Source organism: Bombina bombina, chromosome 4, assembly GCF_027579735.1.
Source record: "Bombina bombina isolate aBomBom1 chromosome 4, aBomBom1.pri, whole genome shotgun sequence".
Taxonomy (NCBI): Eukaryota; Metazoa; Chordata; class Amphibia; order Anura; family Bombinatoridae; genus Bombina; species Bombina bombina.
The window spans coordinates 174,945,085-174,958,182 of NC_069502.1; the positions used below are offsets into that span (position 1 = coordinate 174,945,085).

Sequence of the window (13,098 nt, forward strand, 5' to 3'; positions counted from 1 at the left end):
TTTATTTAATATTTCTCCTTGTCATTGCGCAAAGAACTTTCCTTGTATTATTAGTAATAGCAAATATTTTCTTCCATAAGGTAGGGAGAGTCCACAACTTCATTCCTTACTGTTGGGAATACAACACCTGGCCACGAGGAGGAGGCAATGACACCCCAACCAAAGACTTAAATATCTCACCCACCTACCCTATCCCCCAGTCATTCTTTGCCTTTTGTCACTATTGGAGAAGTGTCAGAAGATTTGGATAGTCCTGTATGGGTATGTATCTCCTGAGGAGAGCATTTTCACTGTTAGCTGTCTGGGTCTAGGAGGTGGTGAGTGCCCCAGCCATTGGGAGTATTAAGGTGCCCTTTTTAAAATAAAAGCATTTTTTTTAATATTGTCCTTCTGTGGGTATATACAAAGCTATGGAGGACTCTGATACTACATTAGAAGGTTCTGCTCCTTCTGTACTGATTAATAATTTCTGTTTATATTGTGAGGAGGCTGTGGTTTGCCCGCCTGCTCAATTTTGTTCCATTTCCCTAAACACTGTTCTAAAGTCTAAGAAGGGGAGACGAGCCTGCTAATACTCAGTGATATTAGCCCTTCTGAGCCGTCTACTTCTCAGGAATCTGGGTCCTGAGAAGTTACTACCCTCTCTACATTACCCGCTCCACATGCAGTTCCCCGCGGCTCAATTAATGCTCCATTCAGTGGACTTTACCGCGCAGTTACAATCGCCAGTGTCTGTGGCCCTGAGTGCCTTACCTTGCTCTAACAAATGCAAGAGAAAGGTTAAACATAGTTCTCCTGACCTTGAGTCATCTAAATATTTGTCGGATTTAGCTACTATATCCCAGCTATCCGTGGATGAGATAAACTCTGTAGCTTCAGAGGGTGAACTTTCTGAGTCGGAGACTTCAGTTAATAAATCTCCTTCAGAGGAGGAACCCTCCTTTTAGATTTAAAATTGAGCATCTGCGTTTTTTATTAAAGGAGGCTCTGTCTACTCTAGAGGTTTCAGAGGCTACACTTCCTGAGGAGCTTAAGATCCCTAAATTAGAGAGGGTTTACGAAGATAGGAAGATCCCCCTGGCTTTTCCTGGGCCAGTTAAGATGGCGAGCATTATAAGTAAAGAATGGGAAAGAGTAGGAACTTCTTTTTCCCCCTCGTTTTTTAAAAATTGATTCCGAGTCCCTGACTCTCAATTAGATTTGTAGGGATCCATCCCGAAGGTGGATGGCGCTATTTACACGCTGGCTATGCATACTACTATCCCTCTGGATAGAGAGCCTATGGATAAAAAAATTTAAACTTTTCTGAGGAAGATGTTTCAACATACAGGGTTTTTATTTCAACTGGCAGCAGCTGTAGCCGCGACCTACTGGTGCAACACTCTGTCGGAGCTCATTGAGGTGGAGACTCCCCTTGAGGATATTCAGGAAAGAATTAAGGCACTGAGAATTGCTAGGGTTCTAGCCCGCCGGGCTCTCTGGTTGAAGTCTTGGTCTGCCGATATGACTTCTAAATCCAGACTCCTTTCTCTTCCCTTCAAGGGGAAGATTTTTTTTCGGTCCAGGACTGGACTCCATTATCTCTACGTTTACTGGAGGGAAAGGTGCTTTCCTACCGCAAGATAAGAAGAATCGGTCTAAGGGACGACAACCTTTTAATTTTCGTTCCTTTCGTGCTGACAAGTCGCAATGTCAGCAGTCCTCTCCCTTACCTGGACGATATCTTGGTAAAGGCATCATCTTTTCGTCTAGCGGAAGAACATTTGGCGTCCCTTCTCAGTCTTCTTCAATCACATGGATGGAAGATAAACTTGGAAAAGAGTTCTCTTACTCCAAGTACAAGGGTGAATTTCCTGGGGACTATAATAGACTCCATATCCATGAGAATATTCCTCACAGATCAGAGATGTTGCAAGCTAACTAATGCATGTCTTGCCCTCCAGGCCTCCTCGAGACCCTCAGTGGCTCAGTGTATGGAGGTAATCAGACTCATGGTTTCCTGCATGGACATCATTCCCTTTGCAATATTCAATCTCAGACACTTACAACTATGCATGCTGAGACAATGGAACGGCGACCATTCAGATCTGTCTGAACAGATTGTGCTGGACAGCCTGTCAAGAGACTCGCTCTCCTGGTGGTCTGTCCAGATTATCTGTCCCAAGGCATGTGCTTTTTGAGACCGTCCTGGGAGATTGTGACTACAGGTGCAAGCTTTTCCGTTTGGGGTGCCAAGAAGGCACAAGGTCTGTAGACTCAGGGCAATCTTCAATGCCTTGAAGGCTTTGGCCCCTTCTGGTTTCGTCTGTTTATCAGATTCCAATCAGACAATATAACCTCGGTTGCCTATATCAACCATCAGGGGGAACGAAAAGTTCCTTGGTGATGAGAGAGGTATCTCAGATACTAGAGTGGGTGGAGACTCACAAATGTACGCTGTCAGCTATCCGCATTCCGGGTGTGGACAACTGGGAAACGGACTTTCTCAGCAGCCAATCCTTTCACCCAGGGGAATGATATCTTCACCCCGAGGTGTTTACAGAGATATGCATAGATCTCATGGCATCCCGCGTCAATACCAAGCTACCCAGATATGGGTCGAGGTCGAGGGATCCTCAGGTGGAATTGATAGATGCCCTATCAGTACCATGGAGGTTCAGTTTCATATATCTTTTTCCTCCATTACCGCTTCTCCCTCATGTGGTGGCTCGTATCAAGGAGGAGCGAGCATCTGTGATTCTGATTGCTCCATCGTGGCCGCAAAGGACGTGGTTTGCGGATCTGTTGGGGATATCCTCATCTCCTCAATGGAGGTTACCTTGTCACAGAGATCTGCTGATACAGAGTCCCTTCATTCAACAAAATCCAGATCCTCTGTGGCTGACTGCGTGGAGATTGACCGCTTAGTCTTAGCCAAAAGAGGGTTCTCTAAGAGTGTTGGCGTCACTCTGGTTCAAGCTCGTAAGCCAGTTACTCGCATCTACCATAAGGTGTTGAGGACTTTCTTGTACTGGTGTGAGGAGCGTAGCTTTTCCTGGCATAAGGTTAAAGTTGCCAAAATTTTAGCTTTCCTCCAGGATGGACTGGAAAAGGGCCTATCTGCTAGTTCCCTGAAGGGACAGATATCAGCCCTGTAGGTGTTACTGCACAAAAGATTAGCTGAGCTTCCAGATGTGCAGTCCTTTGTTAAGGCTCTGGCTAGGATCAGACCCGTGTTTAGATCTGGGGCTCCGCTTTGGAGCCTCAATCTTGTTCTTAGTGTTTTGCAGCAGGCTCCATTTGAACCTATGCATACTGTTGACATTAAATTGTTATCTTGGAAGGTTCTTATTTTGTTGGCTATTGCCTCTGCGTGCAGGGTTTCTGAGATTTCTGCTTTGCAATGTGATCCGCCTTATCTGTTTTTTTTTTATGCTGATAAGGCGGTTTTACGCACTAAACTAGGGTTCCTCCTTAAGATGGTATCGAATCGTAACATTAATCAAGAAATTGTTGTTCCTTCCTTGTGTTCTAATCCTTCTTCAGCGAGGTGGCTACCTGCACCTCCTTACACACTTTTTCTCAATTTTACAAGTTTGATGTGTTTGCTTCGGCTGAAGCAGCTTTCAGGAGAAATGTTTTGCAGGCTGTGGTGCCCTCAGAATAGGGTCCGCCTCTTTTTTTCTGTTCCCTCCTGTTATTTATTCAGTGTCCTCTGGAGCTTGGCTATAGTTTTCCCAACAGTAAGGAATGGAGTCGTGGACTCTCCCTGCCTTATGGAAGGAAAACATAATTTATGCTTTCCAGAAAAATTCCTTTCCTTCCTGGCAGGGAGAGTCCACAACCCCGCCCATAATTTATTTTTTTGATGGGCAGCTCCCTTTTTATATTCTGGCACCTTTTATACCCTGATGTTTCTCCTACTTTTCCTTGTTGCCTCGGCAGAATGACTGGGAGATAGCGGAAGTGGGAGGGATATTTAAGCCTTGGGGTGTCTTTGCCTCCTTCTGGTGGCCAGGTGTTGTATTCCCAACAGTAAGGAATTAAGCCGTGGACTCTCTCTGCCAGGAAGTAAAGGAATTTAACTGGTAAGCATAAATTATGTTTTTGTCTCCAGCATCACTTTAAAATAGATAACATGTCTAAGTACACTTTTCCTTCAGCTGCAATCTACTTTGGTGGAAGACAAGAGGGAGAAAGTTGGAACTGGGCTTGGGTGTTGAGCACCAGGTTGGCCAGACACATTGGATATCTTGAACTTCTCTTAAAGCTGATGTTTGTAAATCCACCAGAACTTCCTGAGCAAACCACTAAAGCTCTGCCTGTCAGGTGAGACAACTTTATACTTCAATGATGGAAATAATTGTTTTATTTGTTTTGTTTTTTACTTGCTTTACAGAAGTATTACATAATGTAAATAGTATTTAATAAGGGGCCAGTAGAAGTGGTAGTGACAAATACTGTTTGAGAGGTAAAGGATGATGGGGACATGTATACGGTTATTTTGACCAATAAGCAGAGACTTTTGGGGGATTTTTTCAGTTAAGGTACAGACTAGATAAAACTATTGCCTATAAATGCGAAGTGCCTTATAGTTTGAGGGAACTGGAATCCAGTTTATAGGTAATAATTCATCCTTACATAAACTTTGTTTAGAGAGAAGCCCAGAGAATACTAGTCAGTGGACTGATGTAAGCCCAAAATAGTTAGTCCATACAGCATGGAGGTTAGTCAATACAGGATAATCTGCCAAGGGTCAAAATCAAAAGTGTTAGCCAGAAATGGAGGCAGCGGTAAAGGAGCCAGTAACACAAATTAGAGCATGTCATTTTTGCTCTACAATGTCCCTTTAAGAAATGATGCCAAGGTGTCATGGCTCATTGAATTTTGCTTCTCTTTGGATTGTTCTAAAAACATAGCTACATACAAATACCATTGACTAGCCCAAAATAAAGTGTTTTTCACTCCTAAACTTGAAATAAATGTGTCAATCCTTTATATTAAGAGGTTTAGTTATATTTGTATTAAATGTTTTTTTTCTTCTTTTTTTTTCCCCCCAAAGGTTCCTGTTTACAGATTATAATAGACTTTCTAGTGTAGGAGGTGAGACGTCTATGGCTGAAATGATAGCGACACTGTCTGACGCATGTGAGCGGGAGTTTGGCTTTCTAGCATCCCGTCTGTTTCGTGTGTTCAAAACAGAAGAATCACAAGGTATCATTTTCTTTGTGTTATGTTTAAATGTTTTGTTGGCAAAGTGAAATGTTGTTTTGTATGTATATACTGTATGTATGTATGTATATGTGTGTATGTGTATATATATATATATTTTTTATTTTTTTTATTTTATTTTAATAATGCAATGGATTAGTTACTGATCCCATTACAAATTATTACACCTTTGCTTCAAAATACCCATTACTTGTGATTTCCTTTGCTATAATAAAATCAATGAATAATAATGTTAATATATTTTGTACTCCTTTCCCCCCCCCTACTTTATCTATGTTATTAACTATACATTTCACAAATTGCATATGTGATTCATTGCTAGAGAGAAAAGGAATTTATGAATTAATGTGCTGATGTTTTAATAATTAATGCGATATCTGCAGGTTCCATCTAGTGTATGAAACCTTAAAGGAACAGTAAACGCCTTTTAATTACAAGTCATTTCTGTTGTTTTGCTATAGAATAACACATCAGCCTCATCTTAACATTTTAAAAACAAAATAACATCATTTTTACTGCAATTATTATTCAATAGTCCAACTCCACCAACCATTTGCCTTATTTAGAGGAGCCAATCTGGGCTTTAGTTCACAGACAACTAGGCGAGCCTCGGTCATAAAGTTAGTATAAAGTACATTGTACATTATTTTGAAGTTGTTTGTATCTGTAGCCAACACCTTAACAAGGCTAGTCACTGTTATTTATTAGTATTTTGTGATTTATTTCTTTCATTTGTTACCTGCTAAAGCCAATTAGGGAATTATATGTAGCCGGTTTTGCCTTGGAAAGTATATAGTGTGCATTTCCAGCTGGGATAATTGAAAAATCCACAATTTTAGAGCTAAATAAATAAAGTATTATGCAAAGTTGTTTCATTACGCATAGATAACATTATATTTGAAAATTACAATCATAAGATCAGTTTACTCTAGAATGTATAGCCAGTTTATACCACCCTGTTGTCAAATCCTATTGGTACTGGCTAGTATACTTGCAGCTGACTACTGTATTTGGTAGAAATGCCTCCCAGATGTCTGAGGCTTGGTAGCACTATACAAATACCCACTACCCTTGCTTCTTGATCTGATTCAGTCTTAAACTATTTTAGTAAGGTGAACTTCACCTGTGATACATAATACATATTAAAGGGACGTTAAACACTTTGGAATGGTAGCATAAAATGATAAATTGTATATATAAAAAAGCTTTGTCATATATTTGATTATAATATTATTTATTTTGTCCTAAGTTACAACATGGCAGCTCCCATTGTTTTATAGACACTAAAACAAAACTTTAAAAAATATATCTACATGTTATTCTCAGATTAATCTTTTATTTAAATGCATCATTCTACCTAGCATGTATTTAGTGTGTTATGTCCCTTTAACTCTCTCCTTTCCTCTGTGGCACATCTTTCCAGAGGTGATGTGAGTATAGTCTGCATTGTTTTCTCCATTTGGTGTTTTCATCAAAGTTGGGTCCTGGACATATAAATGACTACTTCAAGTGTGTGAATTTGTATTGTGCCATTTCATCTCCTAACTCTCAGAATAAGCCTGTTGAGAGCTTTAGGTAATTGGCAATATAAGACTGATTTTAATTCCTCCATACTAGAAGGCGCTTTCTGGGTTCTCCTGTATCAACCCTATACTCTTCCTGGCACAGCATGCAAATACTTCTCTATTTCTTTCTCTTGGCAGTTATACAACCCTTTACTTTTACTTGTATTACACCCTCTTCTTTGTTTTGGTTCACACACTTTTCCGTTTATGCTCCTGTAGCAATGACAGCACAGAACCAACTCGTCCTTTAGGAGAGAGCTGCCATGTTTTAAGTTACTCTAGAACCCCACTCCAATTCCTCACAGAGATCCTCATGGCAGTCAAAAACTTCATGATTCTGTTCAAGTTAAACCTAGAGACATGTTGCTGGACCATGTTCTCCCTCTAATTCCCCTGGTTGGGAACAGAGATGTATTGGTAATAAAAAATGAATGCCAGTTTCATCTTGCCCTAGATTTCTAAACTATTGACAAGCTAATAAAACGTCCCTTCTTAAAAATACAGCCTCGTTGTCCCTGCTGCTATAGGACTAATTCAGCATATGATGTTCATTGATCTCATTGATGCTTATCTTAACATTCCTATACATTTCTTCACTTTACGTTTGTAATAGGTTTGTGGCTCTTCCCTTCAGTTTAACCCCAGCTCCTAGAGTTTTCACAAAGTTTCTTGTTTGCAGTTCCTAGGGATGTGTCTTTTTGTTGTTATATCCCATCAAAATATAGTTTCTCACTTAGTTACTGCAACATCCTACAGGCTTTGGCTGTCTAGAATAAATATTGCAGCTGCAAGGTGTAATGTTCAATTTCCCCATATCTCTGGAGTCATTCTAGACTTGACCATCTTACTCACCCTTGCTTGGTTGACCTTATACTTGCATTCATATCTCTATAGTCACAGGATAGTTTCAAATATTTTTTTTAAATGTGCTGTCTGTTAAAACAACTAAATAAGTTAAGCAGCATTTTTTTCCATGAACTTTAGAAAATATTATCTTTTTGTCACGCTTCACATATTATTAATATATATTTTTTTTGTTCTCATTAATTAGTTCCCAATGATCCATTTTACCTGCTGGAGTGTATTAAATTGTTTATAAGTAGCTTCTTTACCCTTATTTCTGCATTTGAAATAGCTGATTAAGCCTGTAGTATCCCCACCTATACTGAAAGTTTCCATACTTCAATTGATTGTAAAGTTTATGGAATTAAAGCCCAGTATAAAAAATACTCTTAAAAACAGGGGCACTTTAATTAATCTTTACAAACAAGTTTTTTAAAAAAAAAAAATACTTACCTTTTTGTTATGGTAAACAGACCACCAATCCTCCGCCCGCTTCTCCTTCTGTATTTTACATGTCGATGATGAATTTGACTTCCTCCAATCTTTGTGTGCCCCACGAGCTGGAGGCCAATGGGGGCACGCAACGATTGGAGGAAGCCGGATACAGCATGTTTTAAGGTATGTTTTTAAGTTAAACAAGTTACATTGAAAGGTAAGACAGAGGATAAAAAGAGAGTGACAGGGGATGAGGGATTGGTAAAAGTGAAGTAAGCAAAGAATGGGTTAAATTAAAGAGTTGTAAAAACGTAATTAATATTGCGGTCCGCAAATCACATGTAAAAAAAATGTACTGTAGAATGTGAAATCTGAGTTGTGAACAATAATACACTGAATAAGTAAAATCTAAGGCTATACATACAGTAGATCCTAATGTACGGGGGCTGCTTATTCTAGAGATGCAAATAAATGTATAGCTATTAAACACACAAACAATATTTTCTAAAAGTGCACAGGAACACATTTATTTAAGGTTGTAGGATACCCTATGGCTGTTCTCCCCTCCAGAGGGCATTTGTGAATTGTTGCCAACCAGAAGCACACGTTTTTGTGCTTTTTTCCATGGGGCCACAAAAACTAGCGCAAAGGGCTGCATGTGCTCCTTGCATCGCCAGTTGACCATATAGGTTATGTAAGTTTCCTGTAGTCATTATATAGCATTAGATAGCTAAATATTGAAACTTTATTTATTTTTTTAAGCAGATGCAAAGTTGAGAGCTACTCTGTTTAATTGGTTTGGGTTGTACCCAATTTTATGTATTTGTTTTTCTTACAAACATTGAACATTCTGGAATGTTACAGTACACAGTAGCAGGAAGCTCATGATAATATAGTGAAAAAATGTCCTCTGAAGGTAAGAGATGGCTGAGTAAAAAGATCAGTGAGAACCAATCTTTCTCTAAGACGGATTTAAAGGGACATGAAATCCAAAACTTTTTTCTTTCATGATTCAGATAGAGAATACAATTTTAAACAACTTTCTACTTTGCTTCTATTATCTAATCTGTTTAATTCTCTTGGTATCATTTGTTGAAGGAGCAGCAATGCACTACTGGTTTCTAACACATGGGTGAGCCAATCACAATCAATATATATTTGCAGCCACCAATCAACAGCTAGAACCTAGGTTATCTGCTGCTCTTGAGCTTGCCTAGATAAACCTTTCAGCAAATGATAACAAGAGAATGAAGCAAATTAAATAATATAAGTAAATTGGAAAGTTGTTTAAAATTGTATTCTCTGAAGGAATTTTAAAGATACTTGAAATAATGTTTCTGAGACTGTGAACTGTGTACTAAATAGATTCATTTTATAGATTATGTAATGTGCTTATCTACTATAAACTTTTAGACATATCTATAAACTTGTTCTTGTACAGTTGCATATGCATGTGAAATTCTATGTGACAAATGCCTATTTCTCTTCATTTGTTTTAGGAAAAAAGAAATGGAAGAAGACTTGCTGTCTCCCCTCATTCGTTATATTTATATTCATTATGTCCTGCATCTTTGCGGGTGTAATTTTACTGGCTATCTTTAAAGTGGATCCAAAAAATATGACGGTGAATGCCATCCTGATAGCTGTGGCTTGTGTGGTGGGACTAGTGTTGGTCTTGAACTGCCGCACATGGTGGCAAGTAATGGATTCCATTTTGAACTCCCAGAGGAAAAGACTGCATAGCGCAGCTTCTAAACTACACAAGCTGAAGAGTGAGGGTTTTATGAAGGTAAAAAGACCTATTATTAATATTTATGTAAAGGAATGAGAGTGCAATTAAGTAGAACACACTTGCTATTATATTAATAATACCTTATGTATTGTGTTTTCTTTTTATATTACATTTTTCTGTGTGTGGAATATGGTTGTAGTGTTCTACTTGTTTTCAGCTAATTCCAGCAGATGAGAAAGACATGAGTATCCTCTCTTGGTATATAGGTTTATTACAAAACATCCAAAGAGAAAGAGATTAATTCGGAATCCTTCTCCCCAACACTGCCATTTCCATAATAAAAGTTTTTATTCGTTTTATCATCTGTGTAAGTTTCAATACATTTTTGAAATGCCTAAGTTCACTAACTATAAGAGAATATAAACCTAGATCACCCAGTTGTGATTTTCTTAATAAGTATTTTAAATTCTGTTATTTGCAAACTGGCTAGTAAAAAATATTATACACTCTGATGCTGGGAATTATATACTTTGTAAGATATAATCACAAATGGACTGCTCTCATGTATTTACTTGGCCACCTTTGCTCTTTATTTCGGTGAACAAAGGTCTAGTGTTAGTTTTTATATGATTTATTTTATACATAAGTTCCTTAACGGGAAAGTTACATTTAAACTTTCATGATTCCAATAAAGCATGCAATTTTAAACAACTTTCCAATTTAATTAAATTATCTAATTTCTTCCTTCTCTTGGTATTCTTTTTTTTTAAAAAAAGCATACCATGGTAGGCTACTGGGAACTAGCTGTTTATTAGTGGCTACACATGTATGCCTCTTGCCTTTGGCTCACTAGATGTGTTCTGCTAGTTCCCAGTAGTGCATTGATTCTCCTTCAACAAAGGATACCAAAAGAATAAAGCAAATTAGAACTAATTTGCAAAGCTGCTTAAATCAGTAAATTCCAAAACCCATTTTCTTTTACAAAATATGACGAGTCCACGGATTTCATCCTTACTTATGGGATTATGCCTCCTGTTTAGCAGGAAGTGGCAAAGAGCACCACAGCAGAGCTGTATATATAGCTCCTCCCTTCCCTCCCACTCCAGTCATTCTCTTTGACTGTGTTAGTGATAGGAAGAGGTAAAGTGAGGTGTTATTTTAGATTCTTCAATCAAGAAGTTTTTTATTTTAAAAATGGTGCCAGTGAGTACTAATTTTCTCAGGGAGAAATCGTCAGTCTATAACTTCCAAAGAGGAGTGGAGACATTTTATTTTTCTGCCCTGATGTTGATGATCTTAGCAAACGTTATCTAAGATCCATGCTGGTTCCCACAGAGCAGCTGAAGGTAGTGTAAAGAAAAATCTTCAGTGTGGAGAACGGTGTCATGCTACAAGCAACATTGAGGTATGTTCAGTATTTTGTTTCTGGGGAGACTTGATACATCAGAACAGGCTGACATTATTTCCTAACTGGGAGGGGTAATCAGTATGCACTGTAGGAGAAACGGTGTATCTGGAATTCCCTTTTATTTTACTTATTTAATAGTGTGTTTCACTTTAAATTTATTGTATGGGCTGACGCTGGGAGATGCGGTTGCTGGCGGTTATAAGTGGCTTGGCAGGAGACAATATTCACTGTGATGCGCTTTATTGCGTTGAGTGTGTATAAGAGGGGCACATGGCTTTAGTATAGTTGGAGGACCGACATGTTTTTCTTTTTTTTATCTACCCATGCGGGTCTCGGTAAGGCTAAGAGTTACACCCACGGTGGGCGGGGCCTATTTTCGCGCGCTCAGCCACACAGTGTGTTTTCCGGATTGGCAGCGAGGTTCTGAGGATCCAGTGGGGCCTAGCTCAGTTTTGTACTCGTAGGGTACAGAGAGACTTGAGAACGTTTATTCAGTGTGTTCTGGGGGCAGGTAGGCGGCGCAGCAGAGCTGTGGCGAGCTGCAGGGGCCTAAATTGATATAAATTAATAAAACTGATAAAATTGATATAACTTGATATATAACATAACCTAACAAGTGGTGCACATAAGGGCATTTTTAATTGCAGCAAATGTTGTTTTGACTAATAACAGAAAAATTGTTGCGCTTTTATTATTTAAAGGCGCAGTACGCTTTTAGTCAAAGCTTTTGAGTATATGTTTTGACTTCAGAGCTCAATATATCAAGTAAAGAACGACTATTATTGCTATTGCTAGTCTGTTTAACATGTCTGAACTTGAGGAAACTACTTGTTCTATGTGTTTAGATGCCATTGTGGAACCCCCTCTTACTTTTTGTCCCTCATGTACTGAAAAGGCCTTACAATGTAAAGAGCAGATTTTCTTTAAGAAAAGTGTGTCTAAGGATGATTCTCAGTCTGATGACAATCAGGGTATGCCGCTACTTTCGCCCCAAGCGTCACAACCTTTAACGCCCACCCAAGCGACGCCGGGTTCTTCAATCGCGTCTACTTCATTTACTCTGCAGGATATGGCTGCAGTTATGTCATCTACCCTTACAGAGGTTTTATCTAAGTTGCCAGTGTTACAGGGCAAACGCAGCAGGACAGAATCCAATCCGAATCCTGCAACCTCTGATGCTTTGTTGGCTATTTCCGATGTACCCTCACAGGGATCTGAATTGGGGGTCAGGGAACTTCTGTCTGAGGGGGAACTTTCCGATTCGGGAAATGTGTTACCTCAGACGGACTCGGACGTCATGTCCTTTAGATTTAAGCTTGAACACCTCCGCCTGTTACTTCGGGCGGTTTTAGCGACTCTGGATGACTGACTCTATTGTGGTACCACCAGAGAAATTGTGTAAGATGGACAAATACTTAGAGGTGCCTACTTACTCTGATGTTTTTCCGGTTCCTAAGAGAATCTCGGAAATTATTACGCAGGAATGGGAAAGACCGGGTATCCCGTTCTCACCTTCTCCTAATTTTAAGAAAATGTATCCCATATCTGACACTGTTCGGGACTCTTGGCAAACAATCCCTAAGGTGGAGGGAGCTATATCTACCCTGGCTAAGGGTACAACTATTCCTATTGAGGACAGTTGTACTTTCGAAGACCCTATGGATAAGAAATTGGAGGGTCTTCTAAAAAAGTTATTCATCAGGGTTTTCTCCAACATAGGTGTGTCCGGTCCACGGCGTCATCCTTACTTGTGGGATATTCTCTTCCCCAACAGGAAATGGCAAAGAGCCCAGCAAAGCTGGTCACATGATCCCTCCTAGGCTCCGCCTACCCCAGTCATTCTCTTTGCCGTTGTACAGGCAACATCTCCACGGAGATGGCTTAGAGTTTTTTAGTGTTTAACT

General features: G+C 39.3%; 1 protein-coding gene across 2 annotated transcripts in view; it reads left to right on the forward strand.

The window, feature by feature from the left end:
- KIDINS220 (kinase D interacting substrate 220) overlaps positions 1-13,098 on the forward strand; it is a 404,332-nt gene that overhangs the window by 138,072 nt on the left and 253,162 nt on the right. For both annotated transcript variants that reach the window (XM_053709711.1, XM_053709712.1), the window contains exons 15-17: positions 4,143-4,308; positions 5,042-5,193; positions 9,554-9,843. In XM_053709711.1, coding sequence (XP_053565686.1) covers positions 4,143-4,308; positions 5,042-5,193; positions 9,554-9,843 — 608 coding nt within the window. The remainder of the gene's footprint in view (positions 1-4,142; positions 4,309-5,041; positions 5,194-9,553; positions 9,844-13,098) is intronic.